At 44.3% G+C, this 27,617-nt stretch overlaps 1 protein-coding gene across 4 annotated transcripts; it reads left to right on the top strand.

Moving 5' to 3' along the window:
- The first annotated feature begins 39 nt into the window (after positions 1 to 39).
- Positions 40 to 27,617, top strand: Nusap1 (nucleolar and spindle associated protein 1). Of its 4 annotated transcripts, none has more exons than XM_057781099.1 (11): positions 40 to 192; positions 4,028 to 4,096; positions 6,186 to 6,329; positions 8,872 to 9,028; positions 12,953 to 13,051; positions 15,394 to 15,503; positions 17,890 to 18,068; positions 19,983 to 20,143; positions 22,051 to 22,167; positions 24,622 to 24,730; positions 26,644 to 27,617. In XM_057781099.1, exons 1-11 carry the CDS (start codon positions 100 to 102, stop codon positions 26,738 to 26,740), a joined length of 1,335 nt encoding a protein of 444 aa, XP_057637082.1. In that variant the 5' UTR covers positions 40 to 99; the 3' UTR covers positions 26,741 to 27,617. The 4 variants fall into 4 exon arrangements, with proteins under 4 accessions (XP_057637082.1, XP_057637081.1, XP_057637084.1 ...); XM_057781098.1 differs by having other exon boundaries at positions 17,887 to 18,068; XM_057781101.1 differs by lacking the exon at positions 12,953 to 13,051.

Raw genomic sequence — 27,617 nt, 5'->3', positions numbered from 1 at the left:
AAAGTCGGCTTGTCAACGCCTCGGGTGGCGCCAGTTTTGAACGGTGTTGTTTGAGTTGTCTGGCTGTTTTTCTGGGTGTCGCCGGGATTGCAGAACGCGATGACCGTCCCCTCTGCAGAGGAGCTGGACTCCTTAAAGTACAGTGACCTGCAAAATTTAGCCAAAAAGCTGGGCCTCCGGGCTAACCTGAGGGTACGGTGCTGGCTGGTGGTGCGGGCAGTTGGGTGGGCGGGGTAAGAGACCTGGGGTGTGGGGGACACGGGGCGAAGGGACCGAGAGAACCCCCTGGGGACTCTGTTTTGGGGTGAGTAGCTTTGGTTCACGGTGGCTGGAATTTGTTAAACGAAAGAGAAGCTATGACTTATTTTATTTGGAGGCTTTTTTCCAGGAACTCATAAAGACCTTTTACTGGAAACTCCAATGATACTTCCCTGGTACCAGATGGGAAAGGCAGGCCCATAAGACATAATCAGTATATTGACTAACGCCGGTTATTAGGCAGTTGAAGGAAAAGTTGAACTGGCTTCTGGAAATCTCCAAACTACCATTGTTCAGTAAACTCTGTTAGTATCTTCATTCTCATGGGCCTTTATTGGGGTGCCTAGCCATCCCGGCATACACAGATCACTTTTGTGATGGTATTTTTCAAAACTGGTTAGGACTTTTGCAAGGCGTTTAGAGGAAAATGTGACTTATTGTTAGATTGGGGCTTGCTATGTTGGAGTTGAGATTTCCCACATGTGTACCTCAGAGATTTGTACAGCACACTGTTATTTAACCTAAATATCTGTTCGGTCATCACATCGGTCATCACAAATGGTTTTAAATGGTTTAAACGGAATGAGGCCACAGATGCTCCTCGGGTCTATAGGCTTGTACCACACCACCTCTTCCTGACTGTGATTAATTATCACACGACATCTGCTGCCTCTAATCTCATTTGCATCCCAACCCAGCCCACCTCTCTCACGTGGTTTGGGTTTTGCTTCCTAACCTCCGAGTTGTTATTTCTAGTTTACTTGGTTAATACGCTATGTTCACATTAGTCCAGTGGGGAGCAGCTGCAGGCTTATCTGCTCTGTTCACCAGTCCTCAGCTCCTAGAACAGTGCTTAGCACACACACCTGGGGTTGTGGCCCACATGGCCGAAGGGGAGAGTTGACTCTAGGAAACCGTCCTCTGAACCCCACATATGCACTGTGACACACAGTTTACACCTAGCGGGGCGGTTGGTGGTGCAGGCCTTTAATCCCAGCACTTGGGAAGTAGAGACCGGTGAATCTCTGTGAATTCGAGGCCAGCCTGGGCTACGGAGCGAGTTTCAGGACAGCCAGGGCTACACAGAGAAACCCTGTCTCAAAAAAAAGCAAAAGAACAAAAAACAAAGCAACAACAAAAATTACCAGGATGACCCCTTCTGAGAGGAAACCTCAGGTTAGGTTCATTGAGTAGGAAATTTTCTTAATAGTTGGGTGGCTTCGTTCAGAGAACTCTAGCACAGTTGAAGTATGTGGCTCAGGCTCACGCCCCAACAAGACTTCTGTACTTAAAGGGCAGGCAAATTTCAAGCTTTGCCATTTACTACTGATTAATGATACATCGTATGAGAAGGAAAACCAAATTTAGAGGCTGAGCCCATCTTAAGTGCATAGGATCATATACATACAAGAAACACAGACTGACCATGTTGTATTTATATACTTAGGTGTGTGTGTGTGTGTATAAAACAACACGAATTTGGGGCTGGAGAGATGGCTCAGTGGTTAAGAGCACCACCTGCTCTTCCAAAGGTCCTGAGTTCAATTCCCAGCAACCACATGGTGGCTCACAACCATCTGTAATGAGATCTGGTGCCCTCTTCGGGCCTGCAGGCAAAGCACTGAGGATACTGTATATGTAATAAATAAATAAATCTTTAAAAAAAAAAAAAAAACACGAATTTGAGAGATAGCAGGTCCAGGTACATGAACAGAGGTTGAAGGAGAAAGGAGTGGTTGGGGCGCGGGGGTTGTAATTGTAATTATATTGTAATTAAATTTTTATTTATTTATTTATTATGTATACAACATTCCTTCCATGTATGCTTGCATGCCAGAAGAGGGCACCAGATCTCATTATAGATGGCTGTGAGCCACCATGTGGTTGCTGGGAATTGAACTCAGGACCTCTGAAAGAGTAGTCAGTGCTCTTAACCTCTGAGCCATCTCTCCAGCCCTGTAATTAAATTTTTAAGCCGGTTGATGGTGGTGCATGCCTTTAATCCCAAACACTCAGGAGTCAGAGGCAAAGTCAGGCAGAACTCTGAGTCCAAGACCAGCCTGGTCTACAGAGCTAGTACCAGGACTACATAGAAACCCTGTCTTGAAAAAAAACAAAAACAAAAATGTTTAAGTCATTCTATTTTCTTTTTTTTTGGGGGGGGCAGGGTCTTACTATACAGTTCTGACTGTTTTGGAACTCACTATGTAGACCAGGCTGGCTTCAAACTCATAGAGATCTGCTTACCTCTGTCTCCTGAGTGCTGGGATTAAAAGCATGTGCTACCATGCCCAGCTAAGAATTTTTTTTTTTTTTTTTTTTGGTTTTTCGAGACAGGGTTTCTCTGTGGCTTTGGAGCCTGTCCTGGAACTAGCTCTGTAGACCAGGCTGGTCTCAAACTCACAGAGATCTACCTGCCTCTACAAGAATTTTTTTTAAAAATATAGATAAAATTTTTATTTTTCAAAAAGTGTTGAGCTGGGTGGTGGTGGTGCACGCCTTTAATCCCTTTAATCCCGCCTTTAATCCCAGCACTCGGGAGGCAGAGGCAGGCAGATCTCTGAGTTCAAGGCCAGCCTGGTCTACAAGAACTAGTTTCAGGACAGGCTCCAAAGCTACAGAGAAACCCTGTCTCAAAAAAAACAAAACAAAACAAAAAAGTGTTTGACCCTTAACTACAAATCTGGGTGTAATAGGGGGAAAAAAGAACCTAACTAATATACTTGACCTTTGATTATTTTGAAATAGGGTCTCATTCTATAGACCAGGTTGGCCTAGAAATCTCAGGGAATTGCTATCCTGACTTCATTTGACCTTTTAAAAAAGGAAAACCAGTCGGATTATTATTTGTCTTCCATAAAAGACAGGGAAGCTTTGCTAGAGTGGAAGTGAGTTCCCTTTTCCCAAGGGCTTGTAAGACCCTCACTATATGGTACCACCTGCCCTGCCCACCAGAGAAACTGGCCCAGGGAAGTTTCCCTAGTCAAGTTGATATTGCTGCTGATTCCTTTGAAGGTTTCATCTGTCTCTACAGTTCAGACACAGTTCTGGTTTCCTAAGCATCCAGTGTTTGCCCACTGTCCTGAAGCCTACTCTTTTTTTGGTTTTTTTCGAGACAGGGTTTCTCTGTGGTTGAAGCCTACTCTTTAGAGACTGCTCTTTGCTGCAAGGACAAAGTTTATTCTCAAGGGGCCTTAAGAGGCAGGCCTAGCTAGCAAAATTGCACTCATGAATACTTTTCCATTAGCTCAGGGTTCCAGCCATGCTGAACTTGGTCATCATCTGTCCTGTTCTCTTACCTTTGTTTTTTCTCCATCTTGTTCTCTCTGTGTGACCCTCTCTTCTCCGTTTTCAAGATCTCAGCAACCCTAGCCAGGACATCTGTCTTAAATCTGGGGCATCCCATCACCTGCTGGCATTGGTCCTATCGAGCCCATAACATCCAAAACTTGCTAACATACTACCCCATTGTATTGCATTGTATGTCTGTTTTCATTATCTGATTTTGTCCCTAGAGTGTGAAACTCATTTCTGTCCAGGCCATACCAACCTGACTAAGGACATTCAATAAACAGAAGAAAAGAGGTGCCTCGCATTGCAGGCCATACCAGCCTGACTAAGGACATTCAATAAACAGAAGAAAAGAGGTGCCTCGCATTGCAGGCCATACCAGCCTGACTAAGGACATTCAATAAACAGAAGAAAAGAGGCGCCTCGCATTGCTTCCTTACCTATTTGACTTTGAATGTAATAAACGCTCTTTCTACAGGCAGACAAGTTGTTAAGAGCCTTGAAAGCCCACCTGAACCCAGAAATAAGGAAAGAAAATAAAAATCAGGTGAGTAATGTTCTTTATCAGTTGTTATCTAGTAAAATGTTGTGTTTAGTTAAAAAACAATTAATACTTAATTCGTGATGATTTGAGAACGAGTAGACGGTATAAAGGCTCATGCTTGAAAGCCCAGTGTTGGGAGGTGGAGCCAGCACAGGCTACTAGAGTTATAGGCCAGATCTTTTTTTTTTTTTTTTTTTTTTGGTTTTTCGAGACAGGGTTTCTCTGTGGCTTTGGAGCCTGTCCTGGAACTAGCTCTTGTAGACCAGGCTGGTCTCGAACTCACAGAGATCCACCTGCCTCTGCCTCCCAAGTGCTGGGATTAAAGGCGTGCGCCACCACCGCCCGGCCTATAGGCCAGATCTTGAACCTAGCTCAAAGCAAAACAAACAAAGAAAAAGATATGTTTATTTATTATATGATATCATCATTAGTAATAGGACCAGGGACTGAATTGTCTCATCATTGTTATAAACGATGAAAATGCCACGTTATCTAACGAATTAACATATCCTTAGACAAATGCAAAAGTACCCGGATGTCATGACACATGCCTTTAATCCAGACCTCCAGGGACTGAGGTGGAAGTTCAATACCAACCAGCCTAAGCTCTTGTAAGACCCTGTCTTCAAAAGAAAACCAAAGGCTAGGCCTGATGGTGCATTCAGGGGGCAGAGGTAGATGGATATCTGTGTTTGAGGCCAGCCTAGTCTACATAGTGAGTTCTAGGACAGCCAAGGATGCACAGAGAAAAACAAAACAAAAAAGAAAACAAAATAAACAAACCAAGTTAAGTCTAGGTTCTGAGATGTAGGAGACGGCAGGAGAGGTGGGTAGAGATTAAAGTCATAAACACCCAGGTTAAGGAACAGGTCTTCTTTAGGCTTTCTTTTTGTTGTTATTGTTTTTAGGTTTGTTTGTTTTATTATATGGGAATAAGATCTCTGTAAGAGCAACAAGTGTCCTTAACCACTGAATCATCTCTCCAGTCCCGTTTTGTTTCTTTATAAAATGTGAGTGTTGGTGTGTGTGTGTGTGTGTGTGTGTGTGTGTGTGTGTGTGTAAGAGGATGCAGAGAGCATGCTTGTGGATTCCTTTGGGGTGACTCCAGCCAGAAGCTGGAGTTACAGGAGGTTGTGAGTTGCCTGTCATGATTACTGGGAACCAAACTTCAGTCCTCTGCAAAAGTGGCAAGTGCTCTTAACTGCTAACCCATCTCTCCAGATGGCTTTGAAAATTTTGCTTTTGTTTTGAGACAAGGTCTCTCATAGGCCAAACTGTCCTCAGATTTGACCTTGAGCTTTTAATCCTCCCGCTTTTACCTCTAAAATGTTGGCATCATAGGTACGTGCCATCATGCCTAGTTTTGAAATTTTTACTATTCTTATTCATCTGCTCATCTCCCAGTTGTGTGCATGTGAGACTCTAGCTGGCGTGGGGCTCTTACGTAGACTAATGTGGCCTGAAACTGAGATCTACCTGCCTCTGCCTCCTAGTGCTGGAAATTGCCCATTTTCTATATTCTAATATTCCTATTATTTTCATTGCCTTCTATCCTGAGCTTCTTTGGGATTAGTTCATGTGTCTACAGGTCTATCAGAATGTCTCTTCCTACTGCCCTTGTCCCTTTGTTCCTTATCTAGCACCCTTTGTTAATGACTTCTATATATCAGTGGGAAAGGTTCCTTTCATTACTGAATACCCAATATTAGCCATTAACAATGATTTATTTTGTTTGTTTGTTTTGTTTGTTTTTTGGGACAGAGTTTCTCTGTGTATCTCTGGCTGTCCTGGAACTTGCTCTGTAGAGCAGGCTGGCCTCAAACTCCAGAGATCCATCTTCCTCTGCTTTCTAAGTACTGGGATTAAAGACGCGCACTACCACTGCCCAGCTAACAATGATTTCTTATGTAAGCAGGTCTGTTTTGGATGCTCTGCTTTCTTACCATACTGTATTCATATAGTAATGTTTCACTTTTCGTTTATGAAAATGCAAGTGCTGCTTCCTTCTGTTTACCTGTGACAAATCACTTTGGCTTAGGATGCAGTTGCTACTGTACATACAGGATATGGCTCACACTGTCTCGTTTTCCAGGATGAAAATCAGTCTTCTGCATTCTCCGGTGATGAGACCAGGATACAAATTAGCTGTGAGGAGCAAGCTGAGAGGGAACCAGTCGATCATGTCACCAAAACAAGAAGGAAGCGCAAGACAGACCACGAAGTTCCTAACTTCCAGGTGAGTGGAACTATGCAAACCGAAGAGAAGCCACCATACGACCATAACCTTCCATAACCGGCATATTTTTAGTGAGCTTCCGCTTTCCTTCCCTGGCAACCCAGATGGCTGGAAACATACAATACGCTGCAAGCCCCTCAAAAGTTACATACCTGTGTCTACTGTACCCCCACCATACCTCTGTCCCCAGCACATGGGAAGAAATAACGAGTATGAAGTACAAACTGAATACTCATTAAAGGGGCTGGAGAAAGATGAGAGATGTCTCTGGGGTTGAGAGTACTCGCTGCTCTGGAGTTCAGATGCTGGTACCCACGTGAAAGCCAGATGTGGTCTCATGCACAGCTGTAGCTCTAGTGCTGAGGGAGTGGACGCAGCATCTCTGGGACTTGTTGGCTGCCAGTCTAACCTAAAAACAAGTTCAGTGAGAGAGCCTGCCTCAGAGGAGCAGAGAGAGTAATAGAGAGCCCCCCCTCACACACACAGCGCCTTCCTATCCCATGTATACATACTTCCATGTGCAATTCATACAAAAATTGATTGGGTCAATGTGGATGCTCATATATCGTTCACACAGGTTGTCTGCGATCAACCTGAAGTGTAGCTTTAAGTTCTCTTTCTTATTTGCTCCTGGCCTGGTCATCATCCTGTGCTTAGTCTCAGTAGTGTATGGTCGTGATGAATAGCTAAGCACTTTCCTCACTTGCTTTGATTACACTGATTTTATTGTTTATTTTTAAGCATTTTTAAAAGAATTCCTTTTTTTAGCCGGGTGGTGGTGGTGGTGGCGCACACCTTTAATCCCAGCACTTGGGAGGCAGAGGCAGGCGGATCTCTGTGAGTTCGAGGCCAGCCTGGTCTACAAGAGCTAGTTCCAGGACAGGCTCCAAAACCACAGAGAAACCCTGTCTCGAAAAACTTTTAAAAAAAAGAAAAAAATTCTTTTTTTAAGATTTATTTATTTCCATGAGTGCTCTGTCTGCATGTCCCTCTGCTCACCAGAGGAGGGCATTGGATCCCATTGTAGATGGCTGTGAGTCACCATGTGGGCTAGGAACTGAACTCGGGACCTCTGGAAGAGCAGTCAGTGCTCTTAACCTCTGAGCCATCTCTCCAGCCCCAGCCCTCAGCTCTTTATTAAACCAATCACAGTAATATATCTTCACACAGTGTAGATATATCCCACAACAGTAATTCTCCTGCCTCAACCCAAATATTGGAATTATAGGAATGAGCCAACATGCCTATCCTAATTTCTATTTTTTGCTTTGTAGTGTTGTTTTAATTATTTTTTTCTTAATTTTGGGGAAATGGGGGACAGAGTTTCACTATGCAGCTGTTCTAGAACTCAGTCTACAGACCAAGCTGGCCTTGAACTCACAGAGGTCTGCCTGCTTCTACTTCCCAAGTGCTGGATTTAAAGATGTATGTATGTCTTAGTCAGGGTTTCTATTGCTTTGGAGAGACAGCTTACAGACGATTTAGTCCGTTATCATCATGGTGGGACATGGCATTGGGTAGACAGATATAGTGTTGGAGAAGATGCTGAGAGTTCTACATCTTGATCCGCAGGCAACAGAAGGAGTCTGGGACATCGGGCTTGAGCACATGAGACCTCAAGGCCCACACCCATAACGATGCATACACTTCCTCCAGCAAAGCCACACACCTCTTAATAGTGCCACTCCCTATAGGGGCCATTTTCTTTCAGACTATCACAATGTGTGCCACCATGCACAGCCTTAATTACTTTAAGTTTACTTGTTTATCTGTATGACTGTTTCGCCTGCAATTACGTCACATGTTATGTTCATTCCTTGTACCCTTGAAGGCCAGAAAGGGAATTAAATTCCCTGAAACTGGAGTTAGAGATGTTGTTGACCCACCATGTGGTGCTGGTAATCAAATCCAGGTCCTCTGGAAAAGCATCCAGTGCTCTGAACCGCTGTGCCATCTCTCCAGCACCTTAACACCATTCTAAAACTTTGTTGTGCTAGGAGGGGCTATGGCGGGGCTGTGGTACATGTCATGACTTGCATGTGGAGGGGATGGGTGGGGACTGGGGTACATGCCATGGCTCACATGTGGAGAGAGGGGGTGTGGTGGAGGTGGGGCATGTGCCAAGGCTTGCGTGTGGAAGTCAGAAGACAACTTTGAGAAGTATTTTTCTCTTTCTGTCATGGAGAAACTCAGGATTTCCCAGGAATCAAACTCAGGTTTATTTCGTATTCGGTTTTGAATTAATTTGGGTTACTTCATGTTCAGTCTTTCCTGTTGCCAGATTCTTGCCCCCACGTTTAGTTGTATGGCCCCATGGATTAAGAAGATGTGTCTCAGTATTACTTCCTGGGAACAAACCTTCCATTCTTCCTAGTGGCCTCTAGTATCTCCATTTTTGAAATTATAGTCTCAGAATACTGGGTCAAACAAAACCACTCAGGAGTCTTATTCCCCTATTGTTCTGATCGACCCTCACCCCCCCCCACGCCTTATTTTTTTTTAGAATTGCTCTTTTTTTTTTTTCTTTCAAAATTTGTTGCAGGATCATTCTGCGATAAAAAGAAGCGATCCTACTCCATTACAGAATCAAGAAAAGCAGGAAAACCAAGACCTCAGAACTATTACACAAGTTCCTTCTCTGCCAGACCAGAGCCAGGAAGACGGGAGTGCAACTTCCTCAGGAAGAAATGGGGCCGATGGTACGCCAGCCAGGAATTTCAAATTGAAATTGCCGGGGGTCATGCGTTTTAGTCTAAGGAATGCAAGCCAGGAAGTTTGAAAGTACAGAAATTGAGTCATGCATGGTGGCGCACGCCTTTAGGAGGCAGAGGCAGGCAGATCTCTGAGTTTGAGACCAGTGTGATCTACAGAGTGGGTTTTAGGACAGTCAGAGCTACATAATAGAGAGAAGAGCCTGTCTCAAAAACCAACAAAACAATACCAAAATAAATAAATAAAACAAGCAAACAAAAAACCCTAAAAAGGGGGGCTGGAGAGATGGCTCAGAGGTTAAGAGCACTGACTGCTCTTCCAGAGGTCCTGAGTTCAATTCCCAGCAACCACATGATGGCTCATAGCCATCTGTAATGATATCTGGCGCCCTCTTCTGGCCTGCAGGCATACATGCAGACAAATACTTAGAATACTGTTTACATAATAAATAAATAAATCTTTTTTTTAAAAAAAAAAAAACCCTAAAAAAAAAGAACAGAAATAGAATGTGTTCTAAATTTGGGAGCTATAAATCTAAAGTCAAAATGTCAATAAGCCATGCTTTTCTGACACACTGCTTTTGTACCTTGTACTGGTGATGCCAGTCTGTTTTTGGCCTGTTGCCACATGTTCTGCTTGCTGCCTCTGCTACCGCATGGCATTTATATGTCCCTTTTTCCTTCCTGTTATATGGAAGGCATTTATATGTCCTTTTTTCCTTCCTGTTATATGGAAGACATTTATATGTCTTATGTGTTTGACTTGTGATAGATCCTCCCACTGTAACCCATGCTGGCCTCAAACTCAGTGTAGTCTTCCTGCCTTCGCTTTAAGGGCTCTGGGACTGATTATCTGAATCTGTTCTTCTAAGGACACTGGTCCTTTTGGTTTATGGCCTACCAAACAACCTCTGTTTGGTTCAGTATCTAGAAACTCAGTTCCTAAGGGAATTGAGATCACAGGTGCTAGATTGGGAGCTAACTTGTCTTTGGAGGATCACAGTTCACTGTAGCCACACTGGGAGCTTTTTCATGTGTTTTGTGGTTGTATTTTTTTTTAAATATTTATTGATTTATTATGTATGCAATATTCTGTCCGTGTGTATGCCTGCAGGCCAGAAGAGGGCACCAGACCTCATTACAGATGGTTGTGAGCCACCATGTGGTTGCCGGGAATTGAACTCAGGACATTTGGAAGAGCAGGCAATGCTCTTAACCGCTGAGCCATCTCTCCAGCCCGCTTTCATGTGGTTTTTTTTTGTTTGTTTGTTTTTTTCCGAGACAAGGTTTCTCTGTAGCTTTGGAGCCTTTCCTGGAACTAGCTCTGTAGACTAGGCTGGTCTCGAACTCACAGAGATCCGCCTGCCTCTGCCTCCCAAGTGCTGGGATTAAAGGCGTGCGCCACCACCGCCCGGCTCATGTGTTTTACAGTAGAAGAAAAATCTAGAAATAAATGCAAAAGGCCCCCGAGTCATATTTAATTGTTGTTTGATGCTGGGGCAGACTCAGGAGCCTGAGGTGCTACACAACTGCTCAGTGCCCGAACTACGGCTTTTTTTTTTTTTTTTTTTTTTTTTTTTGATTTTCGAGACAGGGTTTCTCTGTGGTTTTGGAGCCTGTCCTGGAACTAGCTCTTGTAGACCAGGCTGGTCTCGAACTCACAGAGATCCGCCTGCCTCTGCCTCCTTTTTTTTTTTTTTTTTTTGGTGTTTTTTTGAGACAGGGTTTCTCTGTAGCTTTGGAGCCTGTCCTGGAACTAGCTCTTGTAGACTAGGCTGGCCTTGAACTCACAGAGATCCACCTGCCTCTGCCTCCTCAGTGCTAGGATTAAAGGCGCGCACCACCACCGCCTGGCTTGAACAACATTTTTAACCATGACTTTTATCCGGAGCAGAATAAGAGGTTTCTGAAAGCTTGGGAAAATTAATCTCTTCTTGGTGACAGAAGAGCCCATTTTGTTCTCTTTAACTTTTCTGCGTAACTTGAGACTGATGCATTCACTGCCTGCTGCTTCGACTAGGGTGCTTACATCGGTGGTGACACCCACTTTTCTCAATGTATATACCTGTCTTTCTCAGTCATCCCTTAATCTCAACATTTGGGAGACTGAGGAGGTGGAGCTCTATAGAGTTCAAGGTTAGTCTGGCCTGCAGAATAAGCTCCAGGGCAGCCAGGGCAACATGGTGAGAAACTAGAGAGAGAGAGAAAGAGAGAGAGAGAGAGAGAGAGAGAGAGAGAGAGAGAGAATGATTTCATTATAAACTTTTTCAACTAATAGGTTTTGTTTCTTTAAATTTTTTTTTTGCTTTTTCGAGGCAGGGTTTCTCTGTGGCTTTGGAGCCTGTCCTGGAACTAGCTCTTGTAGACCAGGCTGGTCTCGAACTCACAGAGATCCGCCTGCGTCTGCCTCCCGAGTGCTGGGATTAAAGGTGTGCGCCACCACCGCCCGGCTTCTTTAAATTTTTTTATATACTTTAAAAATGTATGTGTATGTGTGTTTGCTTGCAGGTATATATGTTTACCAGGTACATGCCTGGTACCTTTGGAGTTCAAGAGGGCATCAGATCCCCTAGAACTAAAGTTATAAATGATTGGGAGCTACTATTTGGGTGCTGGGAAGTGAACCCAAGTCCTCCAAAGCATCAATGCTCTTAACTGCTGAGCCGCCTCTGCAGTGCCTTCAATTAAGTTTTTTTTTTTTTTTTTTTTTTTGGTTTTTCGAGACAGGGTTTCTCTGTGGCTTTGGAGCCTGTCCTGGAACTAGCTCTGTAGACCAGGCTGGTCTCGAACTCACAGAGATCCGCCTGCCTCTGCCTCCCGAGTGCTGGGATTAAAGGCGTGCGCCACCATCGCCCGGCTTTCAATTAAGTTTTAGAAGACCAAAAAATTCAATTGGTCCATCCTGACGGCACTTCGTGCTCTCTGGTTTTATTGCTTAGGAAGCCTGCCAGTTGTCATGGGTCATCTCTGTGGTGGGTTCCCCTTGGCAAATCTGCCTGGCCTCTGAGACCTACTGGAGTACAGACAGGAAGTAAGATTTAGGGAGATGACAGCCTATTACAGGGCCTGCCAGAGTATGGTGCAAAATGCCACTCATATTTCCCAACTGTAAACATTTGATAAGTTTTCCTTAGTTTTTCCTCATTCCCTCTCTCCCTCCTTTCTTCTCTTACTTTGTGTCTCTATCACACAGTGCTAGTTCCAGGACAGGCTCCAAAGCCACAGAGAAACCCTGTCTCGAAAAACCAAAAAAAAAATAAATAAAAAAAACATAAGTCCATATTCTATCGTGCAACATTTAAGAAACCATGACTTGCCTGTTGGTTGTGGTGGTGAACACTTGAATCCCAGCACTCAGGAGGCAGAGTCAGACAGGTCTCTACGATCTCAAGACTAACCTGGTCTCTTAGCCTGGTCTTCATAGAGGGTTTCAGGCCAGCCAGGGCTACATAAAGGGACCCTATCCCAAAAGAAGAAACAACTCCCACTTGGTATGTTTTGGTTGAATAATACTTGCCATTACTAAAGGCTATCAGACACACTTCCTGTTTAACTGTGCCTCTGACAAGACCAAATAAGACATAGCTCATAGAAGCAAATAAAATAATTTACCCTTAGCTGGGCAGTTGTGACACACACCTTTAGTACCAGAGACAGGCAGATCTCTATGAGCTCAAGGCCACCCTGGTCTACAGAGCGAGTTCCAGGACAGGCTCCCAAGCTACAGAGAAACCATGTCTCAGAAAAGAAAAAATTTAGCCTTTTTTTTGTTGTTTCTTTGTCTAGGCTTTGTGGTACTAAAGGTGGAACCTAGGGCCTTGGCATTCTTAAAAGTTTTTTCTATCTCTGATTATTTAAGTCAACAAAGTTTAATGGAAAAAGTTTTAATTTGTTTTATATTTGTATATTTAGACAATAGAAATTCAAAGAGGCCTTTGGAAAAAAGATCTCTGTGCACGGATGGGTTTTCCAAACTTGGGAACAATAAAAGGACTGCAGCCACTACACCAAGTAAGTTTTGTACACAAAGACACAACATAGTAGTTGCCCTCCTTCAGACTCCTGTTGGATAGGCAGTGGCTGGCATCAGCTAGAATCTCAGGTATGGGGACCAGGGTTTATGTTCCACTGTCTTGGGTTCCTAACCTCAGGACGGCAGGAACCTGATCCTCTGACTTTCTCAGTGTAAAGTGGCAATGGCTATACTTCAGGCTTCGTGGGTTAGCATATAACTGGAGAATACTTTTTCCACTACTTACTGTGAAATACTATGTTCATGCTATAATCTCAGTACTTGGTAACTAGAGCCTTGGCTATGTGGCTTTGGACCAGCCTATCTAATAGTGTAATATTCTGTCTCTAATACATCAAAAAAAAAAAAAAATCAAAAAACAATTTTCTCATCTGCCTTATGTTGCTTGATACATTGATGATGATGATTATTTTGGTTTTTCTTTTTTTTTTTTTTTCTTTTTTTTTTGGTTGTTTGAGACAGGGTTTCTCTGTGGTTTTGGAGTCTGTCCTGGAACTAGCTCTTGTAGACCAGGCTGGTCTCGAACTCACAGAGATCCGCCTGTCTCTGCCTCCCGAGTGCTGGGATTAAAGGCGTGCGCCACCACCGCCCGGCTATTTTGGTTTTTCAAGACAGGATTTTGCTGTAGCTTTGGAGCCTGTCCTAGAATTAGCTCTGTAGACCAGACTGGCCCCAAACTCAAAAAGATTTGCCTGCCTCTGCCTCCTGGGTGCTGGGATTAAGGGCGTGGCCACCACCGCCTGGCTGACCCATATAGATTTATAACAATACTGGTTATCATATGTTAGAAATTCAATAATCGGGAATGGAGAGACGGTTCAGAGGTTAAGAGCATGCTGCTCTTCAGAGCACCTAAGTTCAGTTCCCAGCAACCCACACAGTGGCTACAACCATCCATACTCCAGTTTCAGGGAATCTAACTTTCTTCTCTAACCTTCTTGAGCACCAGATATGCTCACAGTACCTATAATGCGTGCAGGCAAAACATCCATACATATGAAATAAAGTAAATTAAAAAAAGAAATTCAATAATGGAATAGCATATGGTAGATCTGGAAAACCACCCTCTGCTCACCTTGATAGTTTTAAATTCTCTGAGCTAAAGTTTTTGCCTTTTGGGTGTGTCTTAATGTAGCCCAGGAGGCCTCAGATTTACTGTATATCCAAGACTAGCTTTGACTTTTTGATCTTTTTGTCTCTCCCTACCCTGTGCTGTGTTTATAGGCATGTGCCACCACACTCAGCTTAACTTTGAAATTTTTATATATCTATTTATTTTATTTGGTTTTTCGAGACAAGGTTTCTCTGTGTAGCTTGGGAGCCTGTTCTGGAACTCATTCTGTAGACCAGGTTGGCCTCAAACTCAGAGATCTGCCTGCCTCTGCCTCCCAAGTGCTGGGATTAAAGGCGTGCGTCACCACCGCCCAGCTCAAAAATTTAAAGGGTTGCCGGGCGGTGGTGGCTCATGCCTTTAATCCCAGCACTTGGGAGGCAGAGGCAGGCAGATCTCTGGGAGTTCGAGGCCAGCCTGGTCTACAAGAGCTAGTTCCAGGAAAGGCTCCAAAGCTACAGAAAAACCCTGTCTCAAAAAAACCAAAACAAAAAAAAAATATTTTAAAGGGTTTAAAATAAAATGAGACAGGGGGCTGGAGAGATGGCTCAAAGGTTAAGAGCACTGGCTGCTCTTCCAGAGTTCCTGAGTTCAATTCCCAGCAACCACATGGTGGCTCACAACCATCTGTACTGAGATCTGGCGCCCTTCTCTGGCGTGCGGGCATACATTGAGGCAGAATGTTGTATACACAATAAATAAATAAATCTTTAAAAAAAATAAAAATAAAAAATAAAATGAGACAGAAAGCATACTAGTCTAACATATTTACTATTTGAGCCTTCACAGAAGTCTAACCTAGTGCTTTCTGGGCATAAGCTGTCCGTTTCCAGAGGCTAGAGAAGTACCTCACGTGGTAGAGTGTGTGCTTAGCATGCAGGAGGCCCTGTTTTAGTCCCTATCACTCATGCGTGCGTGTGTACAAGATCTCTCTTGCAATGATTAAATAACGGCCCTTTAACTAGCTGAGGTGGAAGAAGACAAATCTATTGTTCTCCAAACCGAGACACCAGGGAACTGGTCAGTGAGATGTGAACACTTGGTGGTTTCTGAGATGAACACGCATTCCCTGAGTTTCCAAAGGCCGAGCCTTCTGGAATTATGTTTTAGTCAAGATGATATTAAAGTTGAACAAATGTTGAAAAAAACATAGGGAGGGGTAAAAATACATTTTTATCTGACTATTTTCATATTGTGATAACATTCTAGACTTTAAGAAGCTTCATGAGGCTCGTTTTAAGAAAATGGAATCTATTGATGAATATATTGTGAGAAAAAAGAAACACTTTAAAGGACACAATTCACTTAATGAACTGAAGGTAGGCAGACAAAATGCGTGTCTTGTTGTTGTTTTTTAGAACTAATTTATTTTCTTTTGTGTGTGTGAGTGTTTTGCCAGCATGTAAATATGTGCACTGCATACCTGGCTGTGCCCATGGAGGTGAGACATGGGGTTGGAACCTCAGGAACTGGAGTTATAGATGGTTGTGAGCTGCCATGTGGGAATTAAACTCAAGTCCTCTGGGAGAATATCTAGTGCTCTTAACCACTGAGCCATCTCTCCCTCCCTATCTTCCTTTTTCTTTTCTTTTTCAAGACAGACTCACTGTGTAGCTCTTGCTGTCATGGAACTCAGTATATAAGCCAGGTGGCCTCAAACTCAGAGATCCACCTACCTCTGCCTCCTGAGTGCTGGAATTAATGATGTGTGCCACTATTCCCAGTTTCTTATTAATTCTTTTTTAAAAAATAATTAATTTTCTTAAAATTTCATTTTACATTCTGACCACAGTTCCTCCTTCCTTCCTTTCTCCCCCCACCTCCACCTAGCCCGTTTACTATCCACTCCTCCCAACCAATAAGGGCCCCCACGGGGAGTCAACAAAATCTGGCATAGTAAGTTGAAGCAGGACCAAGCCCTTCCCCTCTGCATTAAGACTGAGCATGGCATCCCACCATAGGGAATGGGCTCCAACAAGCTAGCTCATGCACCAGGGACAGATCCTAGTCCTACTGCCAGGGGCCCCTCAGATAGTCCAAGCTTCACAACTGTCTCCCTTATAAGGAGGGCCTAGTTCGTCCCATGGAAGCTCCACAGCTGTCGGTCCAGAGTTCATGAGTTTCCATGAGCTTGGTTCAGCTGTCTCTGTAGATTCCTCCATCATGATCTTGACATCCCTTGCTCATATATCCCCTCCTCCCTGTCTTTGACTGGATTTCCAGAGCTTGGCCTGGTGCTTGGTTGTGGATCTTTGCATCTGGTTCCATCAATTACTGGATGAAGGCTCTATGATATTTTGTTAATTCTTTTTTTTAAATGCTTATTTATTATGTATACAGTGATACCTATTGGCCAGAAGAGGGCACCAGATCTCATTAAGGATGGTTATGAGCCACCATGTGGGTGCTGGGAATTGAACTCAGGACCTTTGGAAGAACAGTCAGTACTCTTAACAGCCAAGCCATCTCTCCAGCCCCCAATATTTTGTTAATTCTTAAAATTCATGTTCTCAGACTATTTGTTATCTGCCTTTTTGTTGTGTAGTGAAGGCTGTGTTTGGAATATTTATATATAAAGATGTGTTACATTTGTTTCCCCTTGCCTGCCTAAGGCACCTGATTAGTCTAATAAAAAGCTGAACAGCAGAGAGATAGGCAGGACTGGTGGACAGAGAGAATAAGTAGGAGGAGGAATCTAGGCGCAAGAAAAAGGGGAGAATGAGGGAGAAAGAGAGGAAGATGCCCAGGGTCAGCTAGGCAGCCGCCAGCAAGAGAGGAAGATGCCCAGGGTCAGCTAGGCAGCCGCCAGCAAGCCAGACATGGAGGAAGCAGGGAAAATAGGATTGAACGCATGTGCCATCTTAGCCCTTCTTGATCTTTTTTGATTTGTTTTGTTTTTAATTGTCATAGGATTCCATGTAGTCTGAGCTAGTCTTGAACTGTCTCTGGATGGAACTGTGTTATGGGAATTTCACTACAAATTCCTTTCCGCCAATAGTTTTTTGGGTACCAGCCTTACAGTGTGGCTTCTCTCTCTCTTTCTCTCTTTTTTCCAAGACATGGTTTCTCTGTGCAGCTTTGGGGCCTTTTCCTGGAATTCACTGTGTAGACCAGGCTGGCCTCGAATTCAAAGAGATTTGCCTGTCTTTGCCCCGTGAGTGCTGGGATTAAAGGCGTGTGCTACCACTGCCTGACCAGACATGATCTTTTCTCATAAAGGAAAGGAAAGGTCTCTCTTTCTCTCTGTCTCTCTCTCTCTTTCTTTCTATCCTGTGTGGTGGTCAGAGATCCAATTGCAGCTTCCAGCGCCCCCAGGGCCAAGGACTCAGTGGCTGTCTACCTTATTGTTATTCATGAGTGTCCCCCATAAATATTTGATTTCCCTTTATTTCGGGCTCTCACGGACTCACCCATGCTTACAAGACTGGCCATGAACTCCTGATCTTCTTGCCTCTACCCTCCAAATGGAGGGATTACAGGGAATATACCTCCCCACCTGGCTTGAGAGCAAGCTCTTATTTTGAAAGTTACATTGTGTGCCTGTGCTCATGTTGAGGTCAGAGGACCGTTTGTGAGAGTTGGTTCTGCCTCTGTCATGTGGGCTGTGGGATGGAATGCAGGCCATCAGGGCCTCTGCCTTTAATCACTCAGCTGCCTTGCTGGCCGAGATTTTAAATGGGTTTTTTCCCTTCCTTTCAAAAGCAGCTTGAGAAAAAAGGGAAAGGGACCCCGGTTCCAGCAAGAGGAAGACTCTCTGTTCCCTGTACTCCTGCCAGGCAGCAGTTCTCACAAGACCAGTTCCGCGGCCCTGAAAGTCAGGATACTATGTGTCTGATGGGGTCAGGCAAACGCTCTGTGCTTTCAGCAACTAAGATGAATGTCAGGTAAAGAGGTTTTCTTTGTTAAGTGATTGCATAGGTGTGTGTGTGTGTGTGTGACTTAAATCCAGGGCCTTGGGTATTCTAGACAAGGGCTCTACCAGTGTTCAGTTTTGCTTGGTGTGTGTGCGTGTGTGTGTGCGTGTGTGTGCGTGCGTGTGCGTGCGTGTGCGTGCGTGTGTGTGTGACTTAAATCCAGGGCCTTGGATATTCTAGACAAGGGCTCTACCAGTGTTCAGTTTTGCTTGGTGTGTGTGTGTGTGTGTGTGTGTAGGTTTGTTGGACAGAAGACAACCTCCAATTGTCACCATGGGCCTTCTGTGGTTTTTATTTATTTATTTTAAAATTTTTTGAGGCAGAATCTCCCACTGACCTAGAATTTACCAAGTCCACTAGTCTAGCTGGCTCACCAGTCCCAGGAATAATCATGACTCTACCTCCCTATTACTAGGATTACAAACCCACACAACCACACCTGTTTTTTTTTTTTTTTTTTTTTTTTTGGTTTTTCGAGACAGGGTTTCGCTATAGTTTTAGAGCCTGTCCTGGGTCCTGGAACTAGCTCTTGTAGACTAGGCTGGCCTTGAACTCACAGAGATCTGCCTGCCTCTGCCTCCCGAGTGCTGGGATTAAAGGTGTGCGCCATCACTGCCCGGCTCACACCTGTTGTTTTCAGAGCTATTGAAATGTAGAATCATGTCTTAGTTACAGTTACTATTGCTGTAAAGCAGGGGAAAGGGTTTGTTTGTGTTTCCACATGCTTGTTCATTATTGGAGGAAGTCAGGACAGGAACTCAAGCAGGGCTGGTACCTGGGGCAGGAACTGGTGCCGAGGCCATGGAAGGGTGCTGCTTACTTGCTCAGTCTGCTTTCTTACAGAACGAGGACCACCAGCCTAGGATAGAACCATGCACAATGGGCTAGGCCCTCCCCCATCAATCACTAATTAAGAAAATGCCCTACAGCTGGGTTTTATGGAGGCATTTTCTCAGTTGAGGTTCCCTCCTTTTAGATATACTAGCTTGTGTCAAGTTGACATGAAACTAGAGAGCATAATCACAAAAATACATGTCTTACATTTGGCATGAATAAAGAGTGAGTTCATTTATGCTCCACTCCACCAAATGAGGTTTTTCGAGGCAGATGTTGCCATGGCGTCCCTGGCAGAACAGTCTCCCATCCCTTTGTGGCCAGGAGGAAAAGGCAAAAGGACAGCATCTTTGGATTCCTGCCCTGGACCTTGAGTCCCATTGCCCTCCAAGTCCGTCATCGACCAACACAAGAATACCAGAAAATACACAAACATACTTCATTTATTTATTTATTTATTTATTTATTTATTTATTTATTTTTTGGTTTTTTGAGACAGGGTTTCTCTGTGGTTTTGGAGTCTGTCCTGGAACTAGCTCTTGTAGACCAGGCTGGTCTCGAACTCACAGAGATCCGCCTGTCTCTGCCTCCCGAGTGCTGGGATTAAAGGCGTGCGCCACCACCGCCCGGCTTCATTTATTATTTTTAAAGGCTTATTAATGTGTGTAAGCATTTGGCTGCATGTGTGTGTACCACTTGTATGTCTTGTGCTTCTGGCCAGCCAGAAGGTGTCAGATCCCCTGGAACTGAAGTCACAGATGGTTGTGGGCTGCCATGTGTGTTCTGGGAACTGAACCCGGGTCCTCTGTATGTGCATCCAGTGCTCTTAACTGCTGAGCTATCTCTCCAGCCCCTCAAAACTTACTTTACGAATAATGGAAGTTGACAAAAACATGTCTTTTGTGTGAAGAGAAGTTGATTCACATAGCAGTATTTCCTGAGGCTCATGGGTCGCCTGGTGCCGGCCAGTGTTTCCGTTTACAAGTTATTGGTGACCTTGGTTACTCTTGTTACAAGTCCTCACGGCTCTCTCTCCATGGTTGCATTTAGGTTTTCAGCTGCTACCAAGGATAATGAACATAAGTACTCCCTGACCAAGACTCCAGCCAGAAAGTCTCCATGTGTGACCCTACCTGGGAGCGCTTCAAAAGGCCAGGCTGTGTTCAGGACACCTAAGTTAAAGGCCACAGAGAGGAATTCCACTACTGCAGGTAATTAATAAATAAATAAATAAATAAATAAATAAATAAATAGTTTTAGAACTTCTGAAACCAAGCATACCTCTTTCTCTAAGGTCTCTTCATGTGTATAAAATCAAGGACAAAAAAGTCATAGCATATTCTTCATTTGCAATGGTGAAGGAAATGCCAGAGACATAAGCTCAAAACTCACACACATCAAGGTTCTCCTTAAAATCCCTTGAAAATGTCAGGTGATAGCTGGTGCTAGACCAGAGCAGTCCGTGGTTTCCGACTGGAGAAGTTACCGCTGATAGTAACGGTCTGGAGACGCAGGGTCTCTAATGGGGTCATGGCCTAACTGAATAGGAAGAAGGAAAATTAAATTCAAGAGGCCAGGGCTAGGAGACGGCTTGGTGAATAAAAGCACTTGTCTTTTTTTTTCAAGACAAGATTTTTCAGTATAATAGTTCTGGCTGTCCTGAAACTCACTTTATAGCCCAAGCTGGCCTTGAACTCACTGAGATCCGCTTGCCTCTGCCTTCCCACTGTTGGGATTAAAGATGTGCGCCACATCTGAAGTACTTGTCTTTTAAACATGGGACCTGAGTTCAAATCCTAGAACCTTTGTCTAACAAAAGAAAGCTGGATGTGTTGACAGTTTATTGTAATCTCAGTGCCAGGGAGATGTAGACAATGACCGACTCCCTGAAAGTCACCAATAGGTGAGATCCAGGCCCTCGTGTATCTGACTTCAAAATGTGTGTGTGATCTCTCTGTGCCTGTTTCTGACTGTGTGTCTGTCTGTCTGTCTCTCACGCACAGTGCAGCTGAGGCTGGCTTGAACTCCAGTCTTCCCACCTTCACCTCGCAAGCGCTGCAGTTAGAGTCGTACCCTGTCACTCTCCGTGATGGCTGCTTTTCTTTTTTATTAAAAAAAAAAAAAAATTCATGTATGTATATGTATGCACATGCATGTGTGCCAGGGCACACATTTGGAGGTCAGAGGTCAAACTGTGGGGCTCACTCTATCTTACCACCATGTGGGTTTCCAGGGGTCAAACGCCGCCAGTGGTTAGGCTTCATCGGAAGCACCTTTATCTGCTGAGCCATCTCCCCAGCGCTCAGCTATTTCAAGGCTTCTGTACTCAGGTGACCCTAGAAAAGGTTGAACCATTCAGAATATTCAGGGGCTGCTAACCAGGGAACAAACCTCACTGGTTATGTTCCTCATCGAGCTCACACCCCTTCTTTCCTGCTTTTGAGCCCAACATCTATATCAATGACCCATACAGATTAATTCTGCCTCTTACAATAAATAAATGGTTATAGTGAAAGAAATATCTTAGCTCTGGAGGCTAACTCAGGATCCTAGTGCGGCTGGGACCTAGTAGAGGCCCCTCACGTTCTAGTCGCATGCTCAGACGGCAAACCTCAGTATTAGTCCCTGTTCTGCTGCTGTGAAGAGACACCATTGAAAGGTTTCTGTGCCGGGCGGTGGTGGCGCACGCCTTTAATCCCAGCACTCGGGAGGCAGAGACAGGCGGATCTCTGTGAGTTCGAGACCAGCCTGGTCTACAAGAGCTAGTTCCAGGACAGACTCCAAAACCACAGAGAAACCCTGTCTCAAAAAACCAAAAAAAAAAAAAAAAAAGGTTTCTGTGCCCTAGAATTGGGTCTCTCCACCAATGCAATAAATCAGATCATGCCAAATTAAGAATTAATAAATCCAGCCAGGCGCTGGTGGCGCACGCCTTTAATCCCATCACTTGGGAGGTAGAGGCAAGCAGATATCTGTGAGTTCAAGGCCAGCCTGGGCTACAGAGTGAGTTCCAGGACAGCCAGGGCTCTTACATAGAAAAACCATGTCCCAAAAAACAAAAAAATAAATTAAGTTCTTTGGTGTTTTATTTGTTTGGGTTTTTGTTTTGTGTTTTCAGTTGTTACTCCATTCAAGTTGGCAGCTGAGGCAGCACAGACTCCAGGCTCTAGTAAGAAACCAGTCTTTGATCTCCAGGCAAGCTTGTCTCGGCCCCTCAACTACAAGCCACACAAAGGTATGTGGGTGGGATTGTTGGGAAGGGCAAGGCTGGAGGGTGATGGTAAACAGCTCTGCATCAAAACACATCGAAGACCCTAGAGGGGTGTGCGTGCGTGCGTGCGTGCGTGTGTGTGTGTGTGTGTGTGTGTGTGTGTGGTGTGCGTGCATGTGTGTGTGTATACTATTATAAGATATATAGTAGCAAAATGCTTCCTGGAAGTCATGAGACTCTGAATTTGATCCCCGAACACTGCAAGAGAAAAAAATCATTCTATGACTTGGAAGAATCCTACTATGGAAATTTGGGCCCCTGCTTTCACATGAGTTTCTGACTTAAAAGAGTTCCCACTGAGCAGAATCCAGCTGATCTGCTATGCATTTGTTGACCGAGAATATAACCTGTCGATGACGATGTCAGCCTAAGGGTCTCCTGTGCAGTCTTTCTGTCCTATGACAGACAGGGTACAGAAATACCTGTTTGAGTTTCCTTTGTTTTGAGACAGGACTTCAAGTGTTCTAGCTGTCCACAAATTTGCTCAAAGCCAAGAATGACTTTGAACTTCAGAATGATGGGCTCTTCTAACCCTTTTTAAAAAAAAAAAAAAAAAAAAAAAAAAAGAATATTTAGTTCTGCTCTCAGCAGTTCTGAGGTATAAATCAGACTGACTTTATTTTGTGTGTGGTGTTTTTGTTGTTTGATCTTTGTTGTGATGTTTTAAGAGACAGGGTTTGTTGTGCCTTACATTTGGGGATGGGTCCAGTTCATTTTGGTGAAGGTGATGGGAAAGAGCATGAGGCTGGCCTGTCACAGTAGCTGTAGGCAGATCCGGTCCAACACAGCAGCAGGAGAACAAGACCACGCTGTCACATCGTGCTGGCTGGGAGCAGAGTGGCTTTTGATTCTGGGTCTCACTCTGTGGCCCAAGCCAGTCTGAAACTCCCTCCCAGTGTACCCGTGAACTCATGGCCTTTCGTTTCCTTCAGCTTCCCAAGGTGTGGAATTACTAGTGTGAGCTGCCGTGCACAGTACCCACACAAGGTGTTACACACCCACACACACACCTGCAAGTAATTAAAAACATCTTTAAAATCTTTCTTTTTTTTTTTAAATGTCTGAAATTTTTTTTTTTTTTTTTTTTGGTTTTTCGAGACAGGGTTTCTCTGTGGTTTTGGAGCCTGTCCTGGAACTAGCTCTTGTAGACCAGGCTGGTCTCGAACTCACAGAGATCCACCTGCCTCTGCCTCCCAAGTGCTGGGATTAAAGGCGTGCGCCACCAGCGCCCGGCCATCTTTAAAATCTTAAACATGTGAAATTATTTTTAAATGCTAATAAACATAATGAACAATTTTAAGATAAATTGTTTGATTTAATTGTTTTATTCAGTCTGATGTATTATTAAATTAACAACAAATTTAGTTGTTGGTATTTGTTTACATTTTTAAAAATATTCTGTGTACTCTCCGTCTGCATGTCAGTGCAGTTATCCGATATCCGGGAACTGGAGTTGTCGGAGCCGTGGGGATGAGAAGAGCAGCACTCTTAACCCCTGAGCCCCTCAAGCCCCTGTATTAGGGCTTTTCCCCGTGACTTCCTCAGAGTTTAAAACAAATTGACACCAGGACCAGAAAGATGGCTCAGCAGGTAGTCACTTGCCACCAAATCTGACAGCCTAAATTTGCAATTCCTAGGACTCACGTGGTGAAAGGAGAGAGCCAACTGCAGCAAATTGTGTTGACCCACACACATGCCATGGCAATGCACACAAATAAATGTGGGGAAAAAAGTCTTTGTACTCAAAAACAATATATGCCCCAGGCCGGTGAGCTGCTGAGTGGGTAGAGGCCAGCTGCATAACTCCAACCGTCTTGAGTTCCGTCCCCAGAACTGGTGGAGGAGGACAGAACCAGCTCTCCAAACCTGTTCTCTGTACTCACGCTCATACAAACACAACAATGGTAAAGGTTTTATTAAAGCACATTATTTTTAGAGGAAACTATTCACAATGAAATCAAGTTACACTACAGAAAATACATGTAGGGGCTGGAGAGATGGCTCAGAGGTTAAGAGCATTGCCTGCTCTTCCAAAGGTCCTGAGTTCAATTCCCAGCAACCACATGGTGGCTCACAACCATCTGTAATGGGGTCTGGTGCCCTCTTCTGGCCTGCAGGCATAAACACAGACAGAATATTGTATACATAATAAATAAATAAGCCGGGCGGTGGTGGCGCACGCCTTTAATCCCAGCACTCGGGAGGCAGAGGCAGGCGGATCTCTGTGAGTTCGAGACCAGCCTGGTCTACAGAGCTAGTTCCAGGACAGGCTCCAAAGCCACAGAGAAACCCTGTCTCGAAAAACCAAAAAAATAAAAATAAAAAAAATAAATAAATAAATATCTTTAAAAAAAAAGCATAAAATACATGTAAATATCTTTCAAGCAGAGTATTGACCCTGTCCTTTTCCTCACCCAGGAAAGCTGAAACCTTGGGGGCAATCTAAAGAAAACAGTTCTCTGAAGGAGGGTGTGAGCAGAGTTAGCTTCCACCGGAGAACTTACAAGCAGCCTCATCTCCACACCAGGTGAGTACATAATTATCTCAGTTTCTAATTTCAAACCACAGTGTACAAAGTGAGGGGTAGGCTTCAAAGGAGTGTCAGAAGAGGGTGCTCTCTGCCATTTGTGTGGACCTAACACAGTGTGTGTGACTAAACATTCTCGAATGGTTTAGTTCCGACTTACAGTTCTGGAAGCCCAAGGTGCTGGTAGAATCTTAGGCTATGTCACAAGATGACAAATGGCCTGAGTGTGCGTGAGATGTACGGACTAGGCAATGGGAAAGGGTTCTGCTGTCTTTCTTTCTTTCTTTCTTTCTTTCTTTCTTTCCTTTCTTTTCCTTTTTTTTAAATTTATTATGTATACAATATTCTGTCTGCATGTATGCCTGTAGTCCAGAAGAGGGCACCAGACCTCATTACAGATGGTTGTGAGCCACCATGTGGTTGCTGGGAATTGAACTCAGGACCTTTGGAAGAGCAGGCAATGCTCTTAACCGCTGAGCCATCTCTCCAGCCCCTGTTCTTTTTCTTTTTCCGAGACAGGGTTTCTCTGTAGCTTTTGAGCCTGTCTTGGAAACTCACTCTGCAGACCAGGCTGGCCTCGAACTCACAGAGATCCACCTGCCTCTGCCTCCTGAGTGCTGGGATTAAAGGTGTGCAACACCACCGTCTGGCTCTGCTGTCTTTTTAACAGCTTCCTCCCTAAAGAACTAGTTTATTCCTGAGGCTTGGCATTAATCACTCCCAAGGGTGGTACCCATAACCTAATTCTATTTTCCTCAAGGCCCCATCTGCTAAGGATCCCACCACCTCTCAATACTGTTACATTGGAGACCAAGCTTAGATAAACCAGATTTAAGTCACCTTTAGAGTCAGCCGCTATTAGAACTTACTTTAAAGTGAGCTCTGTAGCCCAGGCTGACCTTTAACTCAGAGATCCACCTGCCTCTGCCTCCTGAGTGCTAAGACTAAGACATGTGCTCACACGCCTGCCTACGGTAACCTATCTAAAATTATAATTTTTTTTTTTTTTTTTTTTTTTTTTTGGTTTTTCGAAACAGGGTTTCTCTGTGGTTTTGGAGCCTGTCCTGGAACTAGCTCTGTAGACCAGGCTGGTCTCGAACTCACAGAGATCCACCTGCCTCTGCCTCCCAAGTGCTGGGATTAAAGGCGTGCGCCACCACCGCCCGGCTAAAATTATAAATTTTGTTAAGTATTTTCAGCTCTAGAAAAATGGATTCCAAACTGGGTTTGCAATACACCATGAATTACTGCTTCAAGTTCTGTGGGACCTGTTCCCAACAGCACATGTAACTATCCCTGCAGACACCAGTGCTCAGTTATGAGCAGGTACAAGTTCTCTACTCTCAGGCAAACTAGGTCTGTAAGGAGTGAGGCCCCACACAGACCCAAGCCAGGTGTGGGCCTGAGAGGCTGCAGCTGGTCTGGGCTGAATCACATTTACTGCCTAAGACTCTCCCCATGCAGGTTACCTATATTCCACCTCTTGCCTCTATCCATTGCCACCAAGACCTTTTACTCCCTATAAGATAGCATGAGCCTGGAGGGTCTTTTTTTTTTTCTTGTCTCTAGTCAGTAGACCCTAGTTCTAGTACTGTGGCCAAACTATATATTCGACTTCTCATTCTTTAAAACTGTTTTTGGAAGTACAGGCACTGAATTCAGTCACCAACGTGTCCTCTGGTTCTTGTTCATGCATGACTTTAGAGTGCTGAGTTACTATGACAACGTGCAGCCTTGGCACGCAATGCTGACAGATGTTGGGAGGAGCCTGAGGTAGAGCCCTGTGCCCTGTAGACGTCTGTTACATGCATGTGCCAGATGCTATAACTAACTGCCCCCTCAGCAGTACGTTCTCTACAGTGTCTTCCGGAGCACCTAGATCAAGCCTAACAGAACCTGTCTGTCCCTCTTAGGGAAGAACAACGGAATAAACACGAGCAAGAACGGAAGGAGAGGAAAGCAAAGTTCCTGGACGCTCGCAGAAACCTGGTTATGACTAAAGCCCAGTGATCCACGGATCCCTTGACTCCCAACTTGTTTCTCTTTTGTAAATGTTCATCACCTCCTCTACTCTGGTCGAAAGCTCTCTTTCTACCATAACTTTCGGGCATAATTTGTGGAGTATCTGTTCTCTGTGTGCTATAGCTCTGAAAATACATTCTCACTTGTAAGTTCATAACTAAAGTGGTTTTCACCTATTGTCCTGTAGAACTCTGCTTTTTAAGAGACTTGTCCTTGGGGTTCTTGATGTGGGTTTTCCATGCCAAGGTCCTGTAGTTCTAAGAGAGACAGCCCGCATCCTTTCTGGACAGAAGCAGTTCCCTCGTGGCAGCAAGCCGTGGTGGAAGCTTAGCGTGCGAGTGTGAGTGAGATACAGTCCACAGGGAAGGGAGGCTGGAGAGGCCACCTCTGCCTTCACTGTCTGGAAACCTAACGATCCTGTCGATTTGGTTATGGATCACTTTTATCAAGGTAAAAACATGCCTTAGCTTATAGGAGTCTTGTTCAGATCATTTCATGTAATTGCCAACTGTCACTCATTATATTTTTAAAACAGAATGTCTTGGTTCTTTCTACTTGTTAATAAAAGTCATAGGGCAGAGGGTGTGTGTGCCTCAGTTGTACAGCCTTGTGCACCACACACTGGACTCTGGATTTGACCCTGGTACCAATCTGAGGAACTGAGATTCTCATCAAAAGCAAAACTGGGAATTGCAGCTATCCAGGCTCCCATCTCTGTCAGACTTAAGCCTTCCTAGCTGTAAGGAAGAGAGGAGAGCAGCTAAACACAGCCTTGAGTTCTTTGCTCTGCCATGTGAAGATTCTGAGTTGTGTGTAACGCTTATGATTGTCATAAATAAAATAAAATGTTTTCATTGTGATAGGT

This window comes from Chionomys nivalis, chromosome 9, assembly GCF_950005125.1.
Source record: "Chionomys nivalis chromosome 9, mChiNiv1.1, whole genome shotgun sequence".
Lineage (NCBI taxonomy): Eukaryota > Metazoa > Chordata > Mammalia > Rodentia > Cricetidae > Chionomys > Chionomys nivalis.
This window is presented reverse-complemented; position numbering and strand designations above follow the sequence as displayed.